Source organism: Anguilla rostrata, chromosome 15, assembly GCF_018555375.3.
Source record: "Anguilla rostrata isolate EN2019 chromosome 15, ASM1855537v3, whole genome shotgun sequence".
NCBI classification, from domain to species: domain Eukaryota; kingdom Metazoa; phylum Chordata; class Actinopteri; order Anguilliformes; family Anguillidae; genus Anguilla; species Anguilla rostrata.
Genome location: NC_057947.1, coordinates 30,362,443 through 30,381,641, shown reverse-complemented (window position 1 = coordinate 30,381,641; position 19,199 = coordinate 30,362,443). Strand labels below are relative to the sequence as shown.

Here is a 19,199-nt window from a genome sequence, read left to right as displayed (position 1 = left end):
ATATCTCTCTCTCTCAAATTCAACAAGCTTTATTGGCATGATGACACATCAGCATAGTATTGAGAAAGCAGTTGTTTACCAGCAATTGCATAACTATTCAAACAATAATATTGTAAACGATTGGGTGTTAGTACTCACAGTAATGGGGGGGGAGCTTTCTGAACAAACATAATAATGGTAAAAAAAAACAGCAGTTACCACAAAAAATAACAATGTAAGCTACTAGCTTTGGGACCTAGGGACAGTATAATGGTGGAGTTGCCTGCTCAACGTCTCTCTTTCTCTCTCTCAGGTAATCCAGGTCGCCCAGGTACCCCCGGGATCCCTGGCATGGCGGGGCGCAGCGTGAGCGTGGGGTACCTGCTGGTGAAGCACAGCCAATCAGAGCAGACGCCCATGTGCCCTGTGGGCATGTCCAAGCTGTGGGACGGGTACAGCCTGCTCTACCTGGAGGGCCAGGAGAAGGCACACAACCAGGACCTGGGTGAGTCTGTCGCCTGCCAGTCAAATCACGTCTGCACTCACAGTATGCTATCACAGCTCAGCACAGCATCGCATCAGTACGGCTGACTGAGAACAGCCATGCTGGCGTTCCTAAGCGGTCTGCGGTAGGCTTGTGATGATCACTCTGCCTACTGTGTTTAGGCAGTAGCTCTGCCATTGCATGCCTAGCTACAATACAAACTATTGTTTTGTTAGGATAACATTAATGTTATTGATTATCAATGGGCCTTCTGTGCCTTCTTGGTGATGTCGCACGTCTGTATTCCTGAGACTATGACTGATGTTTTCCACTATTGTGGAGTTGCTCTGGGTAAGAGCATCTGGATAGTGATTGTAATGGACAGTGGACTACACTGTCCAGAAGCTGTTCAGCTTGCCCATCTCAAAGGTTCAGTGTCTAGCTCCCTATTACTCCAATCATGGTCCTCAATGGCTGAGAACTGCTGGTTTTCCATCCTCCCTTTTCCTGGGAATCTGGTCTGAAGGCTGCCTGGCCAATCAGTAGCAATAACTGTTCAGTTAATTACCCGGAAGAGAAGAAAACGAGGGCCAGATCTGAGTGTCCATCACCTAGCTCAGGCGTGCCTGGAGGGCCGCAGTATCTGCAGGTATTTGTGGTTCCCTTTCTATCAGCAGCCAATTAAGGCCTTGGGAACGAGGTGTGTAGACTCTTTACCTAATCAATGACTTAAATTAATCACTTGTGGTGAAACGCACTGAAAAACCAGCAGATACTGTGGCCCACCTGGACTGGAGTTTGACACCTCTGGTCTAGCTACTGTGTTTAAACATGTTGTGTTATTGCACAGTTATTGTAGACGCTGTAGAATCACTTGCCATGTTTCTTTCCGCAGGCCTGGCTGGATCTTGCCTCCCTCGTTTCAACACAATGCCCTTCATCTACTGCAACCCTGGCGACCTTTGCTACTACGCCAGCCGCAACGACAAATCCTATTGGCTGTCTACCACCGCCCCCATTCCCATGATGCCTGTGGTGGAAGACGAGATCCAGCCCTACATCAGCCGCTGCTCCGTGTGTGAGGCGCCCTCTGTGGCCATCGCGGTGCACAGCCAGGACGTCACTATCCCACAATGCCCTGCGGGCTGGCGGAGTCTTTGGATTGGCTACTCCTTCCTCATGGTGAGCCTGCGTTTGTTCCTTTATTCAGAATGTTAAACTGAATGACTTTTTGGCCTGTGGTCTTAGCTTCCAGAACTTGGAATCATATAAAAATGTATTTATTGGTTTAGTGACCCTTTCCTGGTAAAGCTACTATCCTGCAGCTACTCTGGTGTTTATATGCCACAATAATTGATCACATAAATCAAAGTAAATCATTAACATTTATGTGTCTGTGTGTATGTGTGTCTGTGTGTGTGTGTGTGTGTGTGCATGTGTGTGTGTGTGTACTGTATGTGTGTCTGTGTGTGTGTGCGCTTGTGTGTACTGGATGTGTGTATGTGTTTGTGTGTGGGTGTGTGTGTGTATGTGTGTCTGTGTGTTCTGTGTGTGTGTGTATGTCTGTGTGATGCTCTCTCTCTCCCACAGCACACAGCGGCAGGTGATGAAGGAGGGGGTCAGTCGCTGGTGTCGCCCGGCTCCTGCCTGGAGGACTTCCGCACCACGCCCTTCATCGAGTGCAACGGCGCCAAGGGGACCTGCCACTACTTCGCCAACGAGCACAGCTTCTGGCTGACCTCCATCGACCAGTCCTTCCAGAGCTCCCCGGAAATGGAGACCCTGAAGGCTGGGCAGCTCCTGTCCCGGATCAGCCGCTGCCAGGTGTGCATGAAGAACCTGTGACCCCAAAGCAGAGGACAGCGCACCCCCCAAACCCCATCTCGTCCCGCCGCGTCCAGAACGAGGACGTGGAATGAGTGCAGAAGGCCTGAAACAGGTGCAGAAATCAGGTGACCCAGCTCAGTAACGAGGCCCAAGAGTATGTTTAGGTCCTGTGAGAGTTTTCTGTTCTGTATTCATTTTCAAAAGGTGCTTTTCCCCCTAACTTATTACCTCAGTTGCATTACAGACCACCTGCTCATACAGACCCTCCCAAAATGGCCTTTATGCACTGTTTCTTGTGGTTTTAAAAATCTCTTCTTATATTTTTTCTTCTGTAGTACAACAAGCAGATTTAACAGTATTTAACAATAAAGTTTTACAATAGTACTAACATTTTACAGACTGTAGATCATACAGTATTTGGTGTATGGGACTTGAAACGCAATCGTATGCACTATGCACACCAGTACTCTACTGTTGGGACCTCAAGACACAAAGTTGATTTGGCCATAGTGCTGACTGTTAGAAGGGTTAAGGGACAAACCTGTGGAGAATGTTATCCACATTGGTGTGATTCAACTCTAGAATGAGGATTTCCAGACCTGTGGTTGGTCGTCATTTGTCCGACTCTGTCCATTGGCAGTGTGGACAGTGCACAGTTGTGCGGTAGTCTGTATACGCTACATGCTCTACTCCTGGGCTCTGCACTCCACTCTGAGGTTCATGCAGTGAAATTGTTGCAAGAAGCCCTGCAACCTAACGTCTAGCTTAGGCTGTGGTCTTGACCACAGCAGTAGGTGGTCAAAATTACCATGTTGAGGAGAACCAATCAGCAACCAGAATACTTGACCAAAGCTGGGAAAATAGACATGGGTGGGGTAAGCTGGCAAGCACTGAGCAGTGTCAAGCATTCTTAAAATCAATAAAGGTTAATTGGATTTCTTTTTTGTTTGGGAAAAATTCAGCCATGCTATTGCAGCTCTAATGTTAAGGTGAAAGTTAAGGAAATACATTCCAAAGTGTCTTTTGAACCTTATGAATCATCTTTGATTCATGCTTTTGGAACATAACATCTCAACAGTTAGCAGGTACTCTAGTACAGTGACGCACAGTGCACAGATTCAAATTTTTACATACAGTTCATTTATACCTGAATATTTACTGAAGTATTTCAGGTTCAGTACATTACTCAAGGGTACAATGGTAGAGCACCATTTGGGAATCAAACCCACAACCTTTGAGTTACAAGCCCAGGTCCCTAACAATTATACTACGCTGCTGCCCTGCCAAACAGATTACATTTTCTTTTAACTCCTCATGACTTCCCACTGTGGAAAAACTCCAAATGAACTTTGTGTTTTGAAATCCGTTTTCAGTATTAACATCCTCAGTTATGTTATCTCACACAACTTTTGACATTTATTAGAAATAAATGGCAAAGACGCTTCATAAAATTAACAGGCTTATTGTTTCTTAGAAGCAAAATGATAGCAACATGTGCCATGAGTCTCAATGTCCACCATTAGTGTCAAGAATGGGTTTCTTTAAACACTTTACAGCTAAACAGTGAAATTACAGACATGTAACAAATAGGTTTTGACTTCTTGAAACTATTTTATCTATATAAAATGCACTGAAAAGCTATTTACTTTGTACTCCTTTCTTTACTTCAGCCCACTCAGCCTTGTTAAGTCGAGCCTTCTGGCCTTATGTGTACATACGCTACAAATCAGTGTTAGACACCCGTGTTTTTGTTCTGCTCGTTGATGTAATTATGCTGAATAAAGGTCCTATGGATTTCTGTCAGAGAATTTGATTTGTGCTGTTGTCTGACCGTGAGACACAGCTGCTTTGTGTCTCTCTGGCATGCCCGTTTGTAACCTGCTTACAGTTCCTGAGGCCGTTTTTTTTAATCTGTGTTTATTAGACCAATTTCAACCTCAGATTCACATCACAATGAGGCAAAGCTGCACACCACTTCAGATGCCTGAAGGCGCTTTATCTCCAGCCCATGATCGTGCGTCTGAGAGATCGGAATCTCCAAACTGCACCCAATCACAGGCAGAACTGAAACTGATCATGACATACAAATGTCCCCATATTAAACAATAATGGAACTAAATAATGACATGTATATCCCCATATTAAACAATAATGTAACTAAATTATGACATGAATGTACCCATATTGAACAATAATGGAACTAAATTATGACATACACGTTTCTCCACAGCACATGATACTGAAACTGAATTATGGAATATGAATTTTCCCATGAAGTACCTGCCTACGTCCACTTCAGACTTTTATGAACAGAAATATTGTGCCTTACCAAATCTTTACTAGTAAAATAAAAAATGTAAAAAATTAATAATAATAAATCCAGGGGGAAAAAATACATTGAAAATCTTTATTCTTTACAATTAGTGAGAAAATAGCCATATAAAATTTACACTTAAATACACATTTTACAATACAAAGTTTTGATAGAAAATGTAAAATTGCAATAAAAAAGGCAAAACAATTACCAAACTCTCAAAGATTACAGAATGGTTTGATTATACTGCTTTTGTCTCATTAATAAAATCATATTTTGAAAAAAAAAAAAACGATGCTACTGGAGTACTCTACCAGGCTATGACAGGGATTAACAAGTGGTTCAATGATTCAGTGGCTGAAGTGATGTCTTAACACCGGCTTAATGCCACAAAATTATCAAAAATAAATGTGAAACGATATGAAAATAGCATGTGCAGTCGCCACCATGAATGTTGAACGATACTGCAAATCTGACCTGCGTTATTGAGCACAGTCAGATTTAATGTACCACTGAGCGCCTAACTCTTCTCCCCACCAGTGCTGGTTTTTTTCTTCAGAAGATGGTCATTATCATTTACAAAAGTATAAACTTTACTGCACATTTGTGTTATTCTACAATCCATAAAGCAGTCATATTGCTGGGAATGCGTGTGAAGACACAAGACACACCCGCCTGACTCTCTCTCACTCTCACACACACACACACACACTGAACTTGGCATGGGTGTGCGGCTTAAGAGCAGCACCCCGACCTGGTCCGCTTTGCGTCCCTGCGGTCCTCCAGGTCCACGGTGTGGGAGTTGTTTTCCGCCCGTTTCTTCAGGATGGAGGGCAGGACCATGTCGAAGAGCGTCTCGAACAGCAGGTCAACGTTGTAGCCGGTCTTGGCGCTGGTCTCGAAGCACATGCTCTCGGCGGGCTGGCTGCTCTTCTCGTCCTGCAGCTTGTACTTGAGCACGCGCCCGTACAGCGCCGCGGCGTCCTCGCGCTGCACCTGCTTGCGAACGCTGGGCCGGCGCTCCGAGGGCTCCGCCCCCTCCTCAGACCCCGCCTCCAGGGCCTTGGGGTCGGTGAGGTCGGCCTTGTTCCCCACGATGGCGTAGATGCAGTCCTCGTTGGCGGTGTCCGTCAGGGACAGGAAGCGCTCCTCCAGCTCCACCAGGCTCTGCCAGCTGGTGACATCGTATGTCAGGATGATGGCCGCCGCGCCGCGACAGTACATGGAGCCAAGCCCGTGGAACTGCTCCCGACCTGCAGGTACACACACACAGTTAGACACAGACCTCACAACCTGCAGGTACACACACACACCTCACAGCCTGCAGTCACACACACACAGTTACACACACACCTCCCGACCTGCAGTCAAACACACACAGTTACACACACACCTCCTGACCGGCAGTTACACATACACACCTCACAACCTGCAGATAGACTCATGCGCAGTTACACACACTTCACAACCTGCACCTCATACACACTGCTATATACAGTTACACATGCGGTCATGAACGTGCACAAACCTCAAGCACAAACACTGTTTTTCATGTAGCCTACACAAAAACTTGCACAGGAGCTGCTCTAGACCTGAAATTACACAGAAACACACACACACATATAGTCACGTACACACTCATACACATACCCACACACTCTTGCATGCCCCAGTGTGCAAAAAAAAAAAAAAACCCAAAAGGAAACAAAGAGCTTGTAAAAGAAAGTATGCAGAAACACACAGGCAGTCCCAACAGACCCAGAAAAGCAGTGTGTTCCACTAGCAGGGTAACACAACACTGCATTGTTCTGGAAATATGCAGAACACGGTACAGTAGCTCCCACTGTTCTGCTCTGGTCTGCATTGTGGGAGCTCAGCGCATACTTGGCTTCTCTACAGCCACAGCCCCTCCCTTTATTTAGCTAAGACCTTTGTGTCGGTGTAGCTAGGGTCATATCAAGGGCCACGACACAAAGTGAGGGTTTGGGAAGTTAGCTCTTGTTATGAAACGAGGCCACTTGCATCTTTTTTTCTCCACAGAGCAATGGGGATAGCCTTTTACTTTTGACTATGTTTGAAAGTGAAACATTCCTATTTGAGGATGAATGAATGTTCGTGAAGGACCATGGCAAAGTACACGAGGGTAATTCGTTTTGTAGCGCAATAAAGCACCGGAAACTACCACCAGCATTCAACAACTTCCTGTTACGTTATGGTCTGTTGGTTGAGTGACATTAATAACGATATTCAAATTCCAAAATTTTTCCCCCGCGCTACTGAAAGCTTTTATGTAAGTAAACTCCAAATTAAGATATGGTGATAGGTGAGCTGCTGGAAGCTGTAGAAAGGGTAAACCTGTTGAATATCTACAACTTAAGTTTAATTTTTTAAAAACATTTCTATGCATTTTCAACATGGCTTCCTGCACACTAACAAAAGAATAAAACAATTTTAGGTGTTAAATAGGAAGTGAGGTTTTCTTGGCTCAGAAATTGAGCTGAGTTCAGTCATGCATCTCGCTTCTCAACGGCGTCTGGTTTTTCTGCGTGCACTGAACTCCCCGCTCAGGCACTGCATAAAGCGACTCCGTCCTGGCTGCTCTTCCGATCGGGGTCACAAATTAAGTTCATCTATTTCTGAACAGTAGAAATCCCCGTAATTCAACTGCAAAAGACCATTATTGAGTAAGTTTCAAACAAGTGTTCGCAATTGTCATGTAATTATGTGAACGTTGGCCAGTAATAAGATGACACCAGTTTAATCTTCAGTTGAACACACTGTTTATCTCTACTGACGGAAAACTGCCGCAAATCTGTCACTGACATTTCTGTATAAGCATTTAAATTGTCAGACAACTTTCAAGAACACAAATTCCTGTTTGCAAACCAGGAAACAAATCACGCGATCTACACCAAAATACTGGGAATTGTGTTCACACGTAGGCAGAGTGTATCGACATAACCCAATTCGCGTATTAGCAATTACCGTTTTGTCATGTTTGCATAGGCTACATTTTCAGTTTTGTGCAGCATAACATTGAATAATACAGTTAGGCCTATGACTGTCATAATGTAGCCTACTAGCTCATGTGTAGTGTAAAGAGATGCCATTCAATACATAAGACATTGTTTTGGAACTCCGTTTCTTTCAGTTACTGTTTAGTCAATAGCATTATAACGACATATTTGCTATCCGACACCTTAAAGGGTTCATTTTCTTTGAATATTCCGAATAACTAAACATGAGACGTCAGTGTGTTTATTTCCTGAGATTAACGAGTTTCCGAGCCACAAGAACATTCCTTCTCTGCGAAGCAGTCAAAAAAAGGGTCCCCGTTATAAATATTAATAGAACACATTAGCTTGGATTTCACTGAACTAAAGACAACTGAAATTAACAACAAAATAGCCTATTACCTGCGGTGTCCCAAATGGAAATGTTGTAGGGTCCCCACTGTTTCAAGAAGAACGCCCCTCCGACGGTGCTGACCGTCTCTGTAAACTTTCTTGCCATGTAGCGATGGAGCAAAGAGGTTTTTCCTACGTTCATGTCCCCGAGGAGAACTAATTTAACATCGGGTCTCTTCATCGTTGCGGAGTCAGCCATGGCTATTGGAACTCGCCGCTTATTCACCATCAGCCGCGAAGCGGAGAAAATATCAATATTGTACTTTACTTTCATTTAAAACACTAGTTTTATGAAGTTTTCGCTAGCTTCACGATATAACATGGCTGGAGATCGACTGTTCTGGTAGGCTAGTATTCTTACAGATATGACATAGCCCATAGGAACATACAAGTATTTTGACGGTTTTAGTAAGCTAACTATTCATTAACTATGATTATAGCTGACCTGTCTACCGTGGTAGTAGGTTAACACCAAGACTACGAACTGTACTTATTAGGTCAAACTCCATCGCGCACTCTGTGTGTCGTTGGAAGTAAACTGTGAATATGGTGACGAAACCGGAAGCAGAAAGGACACAACTTGCAAAAGATTCTTACTCTTGACTTTAATAACGTCACTGAGATGTGTTTCACTTGAGCACGCTTTGTGCAAACTCGGAATATCCTAAAAGTTTTCTGCGGAGTTTTTGTATATTTGTTTTTGGGCCAGAAAATGTAAAGCTCCCAGATTTCATCCACTGGGAAGTTAACCCAGTGTGGTGAAATGCGCCCGATAGAGAAAAGGGAACTGAAAGTAATGTTTGCAATGCTGTTCTTTCGGCTTTTCTGAAAGTCTACTGACGTTAAAACTGACTGTGAAACCATTCTGAGTTTGTTGTTCCCTTATACTATCCATATCACAAACTTTATGCACCGTCCTCATCTAACAAACAAACATCCTCATAGAGCTTATACGGTTCTGCATATAAAATGGAATGTTTCTCACGCATTAATCACCCTGGTTACCGTTCAGAAATTAATAATTTATTAATTATTAACTCCAGCCAGCAGGGTGCGCAGTGACATTTCACTCGTACTGTAACCAGCACGGCCCGAACAGTTCGTTAGGCGCGGGTTTAGGCAAAAACCGAAACTTTCTCCGAAACATTAACCTAGGAAATGTATACACTTTGACCGTGCATAAAATGAGACCAAATGTAAATTGCTGATAGTATACGTTAAGCATTTATAGTTCTGTTATCTTGAAACCTGGTTTGAGATATCGTTTAATAATACAGCAACTGTCGAAATTGAATTAAATGAAGAGCTAGATAGCTAGCTAGCTAACAGTCCAGAGCACTTGGGCCCACGTCACTTTTTATTCGATTTAACTTAGCTCACATTAATGTCACTCAAGGAAGACTATGTCAGAGTCCGAAAAAGAGATCTGGAAAGGTTAACAACTGAAGTCATGCAGCTGCGCGAGTTTTTGCCTAAAGTCCTCAATGGGGATCTAATTGAATTGCTCCACAAAGCGCGGGCTGCCGAAACACGTAAGACTATTATTAACATAATGTCGACGTCCCGTGCACATTGAGTGTGTACATGATGTGTATCTGTCATATTTCAGTGGAGCGCTACTTTTCTGGGTCTGTTAGGACTTCAGTTTATCAAATTGGAGAAGTAGTTTGATGCGTCGTCAATTATTATCGATAATTAATTACTAAATTATATTTGTTTATTTGCATCATGTATCATGAAACATTCACACTTTGACAGGTGTTATGACCAATGTGGTTATAGCCTAATTTCCGTAGATGCTGCGTCTTTTTTCGTGACAAAAAAGTACATTTATTGCGCAAGAGAACTTCTGTTGTAGCTGCATGTGGGAGATAATTGCGTGTTATATTTTACTGCGTTGCCTTGAGTCGGTTCCATTTCGACTACTGACCCCAGTTTTGGACGTACGTACACCAGTATTTCTCCAAAAGACGATAGAATAAAATTATCGTTTTCCATTACCCAACACATTTGGGGACCACAGTGGCTCTGTAGTCTGTCCAGCTGGTATTCGATCCTCATCTCAGTTCTTCCTTCGGAGTTCATTTGCATGAATGACCATTCACGCCTTGTTTTGTCTGTTCTCGTTCTCTCTCTCCCTGTCACCCTGTAGTGAAGGCCTGCAATGAGCAGGATCAGCTGAGACAGGAGTGCCAGAATCTCCGCTCAAGACTGGATGCTGCTCAGAGCCAGGCTGAGGGAGAGAGGGAGGTGAAAAGGGAGAGAGGATGATGGGGATGGGGCGGGGGTGCAGACGGTGAAGGTGTTTAGTACAGGTGTTCAGTGGTACAGACGGTGGAGCTGTTTAATGGTAAAGACAGTAGAGGTGTTTAGTGGTGCAGATGGTGGAGGTGTTTAGTGGTGCAGAAGGCATTGGTGTTTAGTGGTGCAGACGGTAGAGGCGTTTAGTGGTGCAGACGGTAGAGGTGTTCAGTGTGCATTCGCAGGAGAAGCTGATCCTCAGAGAGCAGCTGTGGGAGAGCCGGGAGCAGCTGCGGCAGCAGGCGGAGTTCTGCACAGAGCTGGGAGCGGCGGCCTGCACACTCCTCTGGAGCGTCTCCAGCAAGGAGGCGGCCGTGACGGACATGCTGGCCGACGTAAGCGAGCCCGGCTTTAATCCTGAAATACAATACAGTCAGCGCAGCCCACAGCTGCTAAGGACCATCAATCCAGCCTGCATCACTGTGAGAGATCCTGCATAGACATGAGTGTAGCTGATTAAACTGGACCATGAAATTATGTCCCAAATCTTCGGTCGCAGTTTCCGTTTACTTTTAGTAAAAGGTCAACCAGAGTCTCTCCATTTGGTGCTCGCGTCTGCATGTGTGTGTGTTTGTGTGGATGCGCAAGTGTGTTGTGTGTGTGCATGTGTTTGTTTCAGTGTGTCTCTGTGCAGGGTAAGCTGGGCCCTTTCCTGGCAGTAGCTGGGTCTCTCTCTCTCTCTCTCTCTCTCTCTTTGCAGGGTAAGCTGGGTCTCTCTCTCTGCAGGGTAAACTGGGCCCTTCCCTGGCTATAGCTGGGTCTCTCTCTCTCTCTGCAGGGTAAGCTGGGCCCTTTCCTGGCAGTAGCTGGGTCTCTGTCTCTCCCTGCAGGGTAAGCTGGGTCCTTTCCTGGCAGTAGCAGGCCAGACTCTGGAAAGCTTTGTGAAGTCTCTGGGGGAGGATGGGAAGATGGAGCAGCGGGACCTCTGTTCCCATGACAACCAGTTTGTCCTGGCGCTGGCTGGAGTCATCACCAGTGAGACCTGTGCACACACATGCACACATGCTCACACACACACACACACACACACAAACTCAGACACCATGTGATTATCAAATACAGGAAGTGATGTCGCTGGTTGAGAAACATGCTCTCGAGCTGCACATGTGAGTTATTTCCTTAGTTGGGGATCTGAATTTAGAATTTAGAAAATTCTAACATTACCAAGCCTCATTTCAGGTGTTATCAGTCTCTAGTGTAAAACCTGACCTGGCAGTAAAGCCATGTTTCTGAGATGGGATATTGCTGGTATGTTTGATGCTGTTGTCATGGAAAGAGTTTCACCAAGGAAAGCTGGGCCCCTCACTATGACTGTCTGTCCCCTTTTTCCCATCAGACATTGCAGCGGTGACATGTGGGCGAGACTTCCTGGCTTCCTCCGCCCCTGTGCTGCTGGACACGCTGACACAGCTTCTGGGCATGATGAAGCCAGGGGCTTGCTCCAAGTTAAAAGTGTGAGACAGCACCACCTAGTGGCACCTGGTCTCAATAATAAAACTCCCATTGTGCAGTACACATAATGCGCTGGTCTGTAAGATTGTGCTCCTTAAACTTACACAAATTACTCCTGATTGTGTGTTTGGGAAGATCCATTATTTCCAACATTTGGGTAAAAGCGTGTGTGTGTGTGCATGCAGGTTAATGCTGATGGCTCTGTGTAATGTGTGTGTGTGTGTGTCCAGGTTAATGCTGATGGCTCTGTAGAATGTGTGTGTGTGTGCAGGTTAATGTTGATGGCTCTTTATAATGTGTGTGTGTGTGTCCAGGTTAATGCTGATGGCTCTGTATAATGTGTGTGTGTGTGTGTTCAGGTTAATGCTGATGGCTGTGTATAATGTGTGTGTGTGTCCAGGTTAATGCTGATGCCTCTGTATAATGTGTGTGTGTGTGTGTGTGTCCAGGTTAATGCTGATGGCTCTGTATAATGTGTGTGTGTGTCCAGGTTAATGCTGATGGCTCTGTATAATGTGCGTGTGTGTGTGTGTCCAGGTTAATGCTGATGGCTCTGTATAACGTCAGGTTATCGATGTGAATGTGGGTGTGCAGGTAATCAGCTCATGTGGAGGTGCCAGGTACTTTCTCGTTTCCGTCGGCCCATTGCTGAGTCTGTCGTGTTCGTTGGCTGCAACTGGAGGGCAGACCCCAGCTTCCAATAGAGAGCCTCTCACAGACTGCTGGGTAGGAACTGCCAATCAAAACTCACTCATTGGCAGCAAAGTGGGAAGAGCCAATCAGAGCTCTGACAGACTGCAGGGTAGGAACTGCTAATCAGAACTCTCATGATACGGTCAGTTGAAGATGGTCAGGTTTATTCTGAGTGGAGAGACCCTTTTTAAACGTTTAATTTTGCTCTTTCCTCTCCTGGGAGACGGGGACTGGGAGGTGTGCCTCCACGCCCTGCGTCTGCTGCAGTCGCTAGCGCTGGAGGAGGCGGGGCTAGCCCCAGCGCTGAGAGAGCGCCTCCCCCTGGCCCGGATACGCCAGCTCTCCTCCAGCCCCCACGCCACCCTGCGGCAGGCTGCCCAGGACATGCTGGAGGACCTGCGCCACCTCACCCCAGCTCAGCAGGCCCCGGAGAGCGGACAGCGCCCCCTACAGGAACCCACCCCACACTGTAGGGGAGAGAGCCCGTGGGGTGGCAAAACCACATAAAAACACGGTCTATTCGGTTTGTTCTCTGCACACGGTTCAAGGCAGTGCACTGTGCTGTTTGCTGCACTGTTTGCTTGCAGTAATGCATTATTATTTCATACTTAATGTGCAGGTGCAGTTCCACCTCATTGGGTTGCTGTGTATTTGTTATGGTCATAAAGGAAACCCTTATAGTTTCCCTCTGGGATCATTCTCATACACTGCTATAAGTTGCGATTGTGATTGCATTCCTTGCCTCATGTTTTCAATAATGAGGGTTGCATTTGTATAATTAGTTATGATAAGTTATATTTTTTATAATTTGTTATTATAATATAATATTTGTGAAAACAAGTGGAGTTCCTATCTGAATACAATAAAAAGTTTTAAAAAAATCTTATTATTACTTAGACTATGCTTGTGTTAAAGGTTCATTTCAGAGTTTGTAAAACATGGACTATTTTTCATTGGCTAGCTGGTAGAGAGAGGAGAATGTGTTAGATGCAGCACACCCTGATAGTGCACACAGTAGAGGTTGCTGGTAAAGATATTTTTCACTGTTGTCTCATTGGCATCCAAAGACACTCTGTGGCAGTTGGGATGCTTCACAAATACAGATCACATTAAAACAAACAAGTGGGCACTTGTCTTTTTTTAATTTAACAGCTTTATTGACTTTTTTAGGAGACTTTTCAGGTTCTCGGGTGCCAGAAAATCAGTTTGACAGGGCAAAGACTACAGGACAGGAAGGATTTTAATGACAAAAAAAGAAGGATTTGGGTGAGTTGACAAAGCCAGGTGGATGAATGCTCTCGGTGGTGGTAAATGCTCTCTGTGGTGAATGGCTTAGCGTGAGCCTAAATCAGAGCTCAATCTCTCCTCGTCTCTGTCTTGGGTTCGAAGCGCGGCTCGTTCTTCACACACATCATTTTATGCAGAGGAAGACCGGAAGCTAGCTAGCGTGTGAGAACGCTGCGTCTTCCCCAGAGTTAGAGTTTTTCTGGGCTCTGGATGTTGTGTTTGTGTGGTGCGGCTAGCGTGTGGTCTCTTTATAGTCAGCGACAGAGAGAGTTTCTTGGGTGAGGGAGAGGGTGATTCAGCGCTGTGGACACCTCAGTATCCGTTCTGTTTTCCCATCAGATCTATGACTTCCATTCGCTTGTCTTTCTCGGTTTTTTTTTTTGGCACCAGCCTTCCTCCACCCAGCCTAGAAATAAATTATAATAACCCTAATTATATTGATAATACAATAGTAATATGACCAAAAGCAGAATAAAATGAAGTAGATATGCACTGAGATGACTATGAGATGGCTCATGGGGGTTGGGTATAGTGGGATAGAGAGAATAGATTTGGCCTCATAACCCCCCCTACCCCCCACCCCACCCCACCTCAGTGGTCCTACTGAAGACACACCCCCCTCGGCAACTGCCGTTCCCTCACGCCCTCTCTGCTACGCGCCAGCTGAAGGGACACGCCCACCCCCCTAAGAAGAGGGTGTGGAGCTGGTCTTGTCGTCGCGGACGACTGGGATGTTGCGGTCGCTGCGGACGCTCTCTGGTCCTGAGGTGACCTTTGGCCCAGAGATGATGAGCAGGCCGTTGGAGGACAGCGTGCTGGTGACTGCTGATTGGTCCACGCTGGAGGGCAGGCGGTAACGGCGGACAAACTCACGCGAGACAAAGCCATGGTCATCCTGGATCCCAGGAAGTACAAGGAAGAAAAAAAATTTCAGAGGGAAGATTCCAGATATTGGTGAACGCAGAATAAATGTCAACATCTGTACCCAAACAAAGACGGTGTATTATGAGGAAGGAAAGGACAGTAAGCAGCAGTATTGGAGACGTATGTAATCTGACGGCGAAACGATGCCATAGTCTCATGTTTCACAGATAACAGAGGGTCAAATTTCTGATCACAGTGACTCCTAAAGCTGGCCCTGAACAGTCAGTTTGTCCTGTTATTTTGTTCCTGTTCACTCAGATTTGTCTGTTTCTGTCTCACAGCACAGGTAAATAAATGCTGTAATCAAAGCTAATGTTCACAGCTATAATGTTCAGTTGGATGGGACACTGTGGGAATGCTGGGAAGTGTAGTGCAATGCTGCCCTTGGTTGCACTTTAATCATGTACTTTCATTCAGCTTATAACACTGCAGTCTTACACCAATGTCTGTGTACTGTGGTGCCACGGACAGTGGCAGCCCCGCCTACAGGCAAGCACAGCTGAGGATGATTAAGGAAACAAGTCAGTCAATATCCAACTGCATGAATGTAAGCTACGGATATACGTAAATTAGAAAAGTAGAAAGGTTAGCAATTGTGTACTCCTGGGCATAATCTCCAATGCAGGAATTATAAAACATACATTGGTCATCAGGAAATACATAGTTGGAGGCACACCGTACAAACGGACACAACTGTTTTGCTTGGATGATGCACGTTATAATGCAAGATACAGCATCTGAAATCTGACCCGAGATCCTGTCTCATGGCGATAGCCGTGACATATCGTCAGCAAGTGGGTGAACACAACTGTAAAAATGTGTGACAACGGGACAGTAGCCTTTAAATATTTAAATAAAAATAGCAAACTGACTTCATAAGTCACTCTGAGGCAAAGCAGGCTGTGTGCATTATAACCAGGGCTGACAAAGCCAACAACCAACAGCTGTGCTGTGTCTGTTAATCATCTGCAGCTGTGCTAGTTGTTAAGCTCTCAACTGAAAAGTGGCTTACCATTGAATTGAACCTGCAACCTATGTTATTCTGTTCAGTTGCTTCGCTAATTTGCTGCATTGCTGCCCTGTCTGGTTGCTCCATAGGCTGAACACTCCCGCCCCCACCCCCACATATCAGGAAATACAGGCGTGGTCTGCGATCTAATTTGACAGGTGATTGACAGGTGTCACTGTTGACACGGCCTGCCCACCCATGGCCTTGTTTCTCACCTGTCTCTCGCCGTGCTTCCCCTGGATCTCGACGTAGTCGTCCATGACCTTGACGCTGATTTCCTCGGGCGAGAAGTGTTTCACGTCCAGGTAGACTGTGAACTTGTCCCTGTCGGATCTCACCTGCAGAACAGAGAGCAGCGCAGCCAAGCTGACTGAGAGAGAGCGGATCTCTGTTTTAAAAAATAAAAAAAATCGCTGAGAAACCTGCAGCATCACACCGTGGGAAAGATAGTCCATCCCATTATAGCATCAGCCCATCCAGCAGCTCTCCTGACCCTCAGCACCTACCCAAACCCTCGCCTTACCCCATACCCCCAGAAGAAAACGCAAAGCAAACAGATTTAAATGAAATATAATCAAGGAGAGAAAAGATGCCCAGAAATGCCCTCCAGTGCCGTAGCATTCCCAAATGCAATGCACAAGCTGTCAAATCCCCAAATCTGCAGGGCCGGATTTTAACTGCCTCCTGACTCGACTCGGTGCACTGTCCACAGGGCGGTGGCGTGCGCATGCTTGAAAGCGACAATTCCTTTCACTGAAGCCCACCTGTGTGCACAGGAGGATTACAATCAGCTGCATAACTCAATGCCTTCATCCCTTCTCTACCCGCCTGGCTACTGCATGGCTAGCGGTGACGCACTAGCCTGTGCACTCCTGGGGAAAACCTCTTTAACCCAAAATTCTAAGTCGGTGGGTGGCAGTATTAGTATAATGGGCAAGGAACTGGTCTTTGTAACCTAGAGGTCACAGGTTTGATTCCTGGGTAGGACACTGCCATTGTACCCTTGCGCAAGGTACTTAACCGTTATTGCTTCGGTATATATCCAACTGTTTAAATGGAGGCAATGTAGAAGTTGTGTAAGTCGTTCTGGATAAGAGCGTCTTCAGAATGCCTGTAATGTAATGTAATGTGTTCTAGACATCTATTGCTTTCAGTTGCCAGCAGTGATTGTTGCATCAGCATTAGAATGTTCAGTTAAGAACACTCTAATCACATATTTGTGATCTTAAAGGGTTAAATCATTTTGGTAAGAGAGATGTTTCTCTGTCCTCTCCCTCTCTGCTGTTCTCTCTGTCTCACTCTTGCCCTCTTTCTCATACTATAATTACTTATTATTAATAATAATAATAATAATAATAATAATAATAATAATAATAATAGGCACAGTAGCTGAGGTCCCAAATCACACTCGAGCATACAAAGCAGCCCCGGAAAAAAAGGCTGTCTTAGCAAGTGTTTTAGTCGTGTAATGAAACTTAAAATCTTGTTTTTTTCTCTCAAGTAGAAAATGTCAGCTTGTTTTAAACTACTTTCTGCGTGAAACTCTAACCCCATTGACAAATCTTGAAATGAGGCAAGCTGTCTCATTTAAAAAAAAGTAATAGAAATAATATTTTTAAGCCTACAGTACATATGAGACAAAAATACTTTGAAAGTTTGACCTTTTTTTGATTTTTTGGTTTTTGTAGTAAGAGATTTGTTCCCGTTCTGGTAAGTGTGGAAAGCCATGTGATTATTTACTGTTGATAAATAATAACATGGCTTTCCACACTAATCAGAACCGGAACAAAGGCCCATTTACACACACTGATTTTCATTAAAGAAAAAGATTCAAGCTGAAAAGAACAATACTATTACAAAAACTAAAATGTTGCTGTGTCTTAGCAGCCAGGTCATATGTGTTGTAACACACCAAACAGAAAAAGCTTGTTCTTATACTTTGTGAGGTTTCAAATTTTTTTTTTTTTACCTCAGAGATGCCGGAGTTGGAAGATTCCAGAAGGTTGCGAAAGAGGGAGTGCCTGTAGTAAGGGCTGATGGTGGAGGTGGCGTAGGGCAGGAAGTCATACTCGAACATACCCTCCCCGAAATACTGGTCGAACAGGCGAGGGGGGTAGATGGATCCAAGGGGCCGTCTGAACCAGGGGTGCTGGATGGTGATATCCATGGTGTCTGGCCTGGCGTCTCTCTGAGTGCTGGCACTTTTGGAAACGGAGGCGAAGAGGAGGGGCAGAGCAGTCGAGTGTCCCTCCGCCCCGTACGCCCCCTCTATATATACCTGCAGAGCAGAAAGAGGGGCTTTAGCCTGGATCTCTCTGGAATGCCATTATCTCATGGCGGGACAGGCCAGTCAGCATAAATTGTCCCGCGGTGGGCCAGCGGACAACAAGCTGCAAGCGGGACCCTGTGCCAGCCCTGGAGAGCCAGCGGGACTCTGCCAAAACAAACAGGGCCCCACAGCGAGCTGGGCAACCCGTCCCCTTTCATAAAAGAGATTTACCCAGCCACCAACATCACCCCGACCATCCCTGTTATTCACCAGGGATTGTCTCATGTTCAAGGGATCGTTTTTTTAAATTCATTTTTCATGACCCCTGGTACAGTACCTTATAACTATTGTATAGCAAACTGAGAGGTGGAAAATCTAGGTTCAGAAAGTAAATGTCTTCCCCAGTATTTTGTTCAAATCACCTGAATATGCGAATTAGCTCAATTCTTCTGCCAGGAAGTCAAACTAATTACTGAAATCAGCTGGCTGTCCCTCTGAATTGCATGTTATACATCTCTTCATTTTGATATCCTACTGCCAGCTAGTTTAATACCTCAGTCTGTAACCTGCTCAGCTCATTTGATTATTTACTGTGATCGATGCCTTATTTCATTTGTTACCATCCATTCTACCCTTACTATATATCGGACCGGCCAGCGCAGGATGGACTCCCCCTCTGTAGCTGAGTTCCTCCCAAGGTTGTATTCCGTTTGGGGTGTTTTTTTTCCTCCATCACCTTTTTTTTATTTCGCTTGCTTTTTGGGGGTTCAGGTCTGGTTTCTGCTCAATTTTCCTTCTGCGCTCTGTAAAGCATCTTTGTGACAGTTTTCTCTAAAAAAAAAAAAGTGAGAAAAAAAGCGCAGTACAAAAATTAATCGATTTGATGATTTGATTTGATTTATATTCCCAGTCAGTATGAGTCTGTATGATAGCATATCACTGTGTGCCTGTGGGATACCATAGTCAGTGTGTGTGTGTATAATAGCATAGTCAGTATCGGTGTGTATGATGGCAGTCAATATGTATGTACCATATGATAGCATAGTCCGTGTGTGTACTTGCACAATAGCTTAGTCAGTAGATGTGCATTGTGGGTAAGCGTAATCTGCATGTTTGTGTATAGAGTACACAGTCTGAGCCTTTATTTGAAAACTGAGTGGTATTTCCATCCCTTTGGCACCTGTTGCCACAGGATACAGTGTGGGCCTGATGCCATCCCCCATGAAAGCAGCATTACTGTAATCCAGTGGGGC

General features: G+C 45.1%; 4 protein-coding genes across 4 annotated transcripts in view; 2 read left to right on the top strand and 2 right to left on the bottom strand.

Moving 5' to 3' along the window:
* LOC135241304 (collagen alpha-2(IV) chain-like) overlaps positions 1 to 4,098 on the top strand; it is a 59,128-nt gene extending 55,030 nt beyond the window's left edge. Inside the window, exons 47-49 of the mRNA XM_064311561.1 lie at positions 293 to 484; positions 1,359 to 1,645; positions 2,054 to 4,098. Of these exons, the coding sequence (XP_064167631.1) occupies positions 293 to 484; positions 1,359 to 1,645; positions 2,054 to 2,308 (734 nt within the window). The 3' untranslated portion in view covers positions 2,309 to 4,098. The remainder of the gene's footprint in view (positions 1 to 292; positions 485 to 1,358; positions 1,646 to 2,053) is intronic.
* A 585-nt stretch (positions 4,099 to 4,683) lies between these two features.
* On the bottom strand, positions 4,684 to 8,535 carry LOC135240776 (ras-related protein Rab-20-like). The gene is made up of 2 exons (XM_064310693.1): positions 8,021 to 8,535; positions 4,684 to 5,857 (listed from the first exon to the last, which is right to left on the bottom strand). The coding sequence occupies exons 1-2, from the start codon at positions 8,283 to 8,285 to the stop codon at positions 5,340 to 5,342; spliced, it is 783 nt and encodes a 260-aa protein (XP_064166763.1). The 5' UTR covers positions 8,286 to 8,535; the 3' UTR covers positions 4,684 to 5,339.
* A 204-nt stretch (positions 8,536 to 8,739) lies between these two features.
* Positions 8,740 to 14,221, top strand: hsf2bp (heat shock transcription factor 2 binding protein). The gene is made up of 7 exons (XM_064310695.1): positions 8,740 to 9,543; positions 10,164 to 10,261; positions 10,498 to 10,647; positions 11,143 to 11,287; positions 11,649 to 11,766; positions 12,036 to 12,072; positions 12,605 to 14,221. The coding sequence occupies exons 1-7, from the start codon at positions 9,396 to 9,398 to the stop codon at positions 12,962 to 12,964; spliced, it is 1,056 nt and encodes a 351-aa protein (XP_064166765.1). The 5' UTR covers positions 8,740 to 9,395; the 3' UTR covers positions 12,965 to 14,221.
* On the bottom strand, positions 13,579 to 17,923 carry LOC135240777 (alpha-crystallin A chain-like). Its single transcript, XM_064310694.1, has 3 exons — positions 17,647 to 17,923; positions 15,893 to 16,015; positions 13,579 to 14,639 (listed from the first exon to the last, which is right to left on the bottom strand). The coding sequence occupies exons 1-3, from the start codon at positions 17,842 to 17,844 to the stop codon at positions 14,430 to 14,432; spliced, it is 531 nt and encodes a 176-aa protein (XP_064166764.1). The 5' UTR covers positions 17,845 to 17,923; the 3' UTR covers positions 13,579 to 14,429.
* Between the last annotated feature and the right edge of the window lie 1,276 nt (positions 17,924 to 19,199).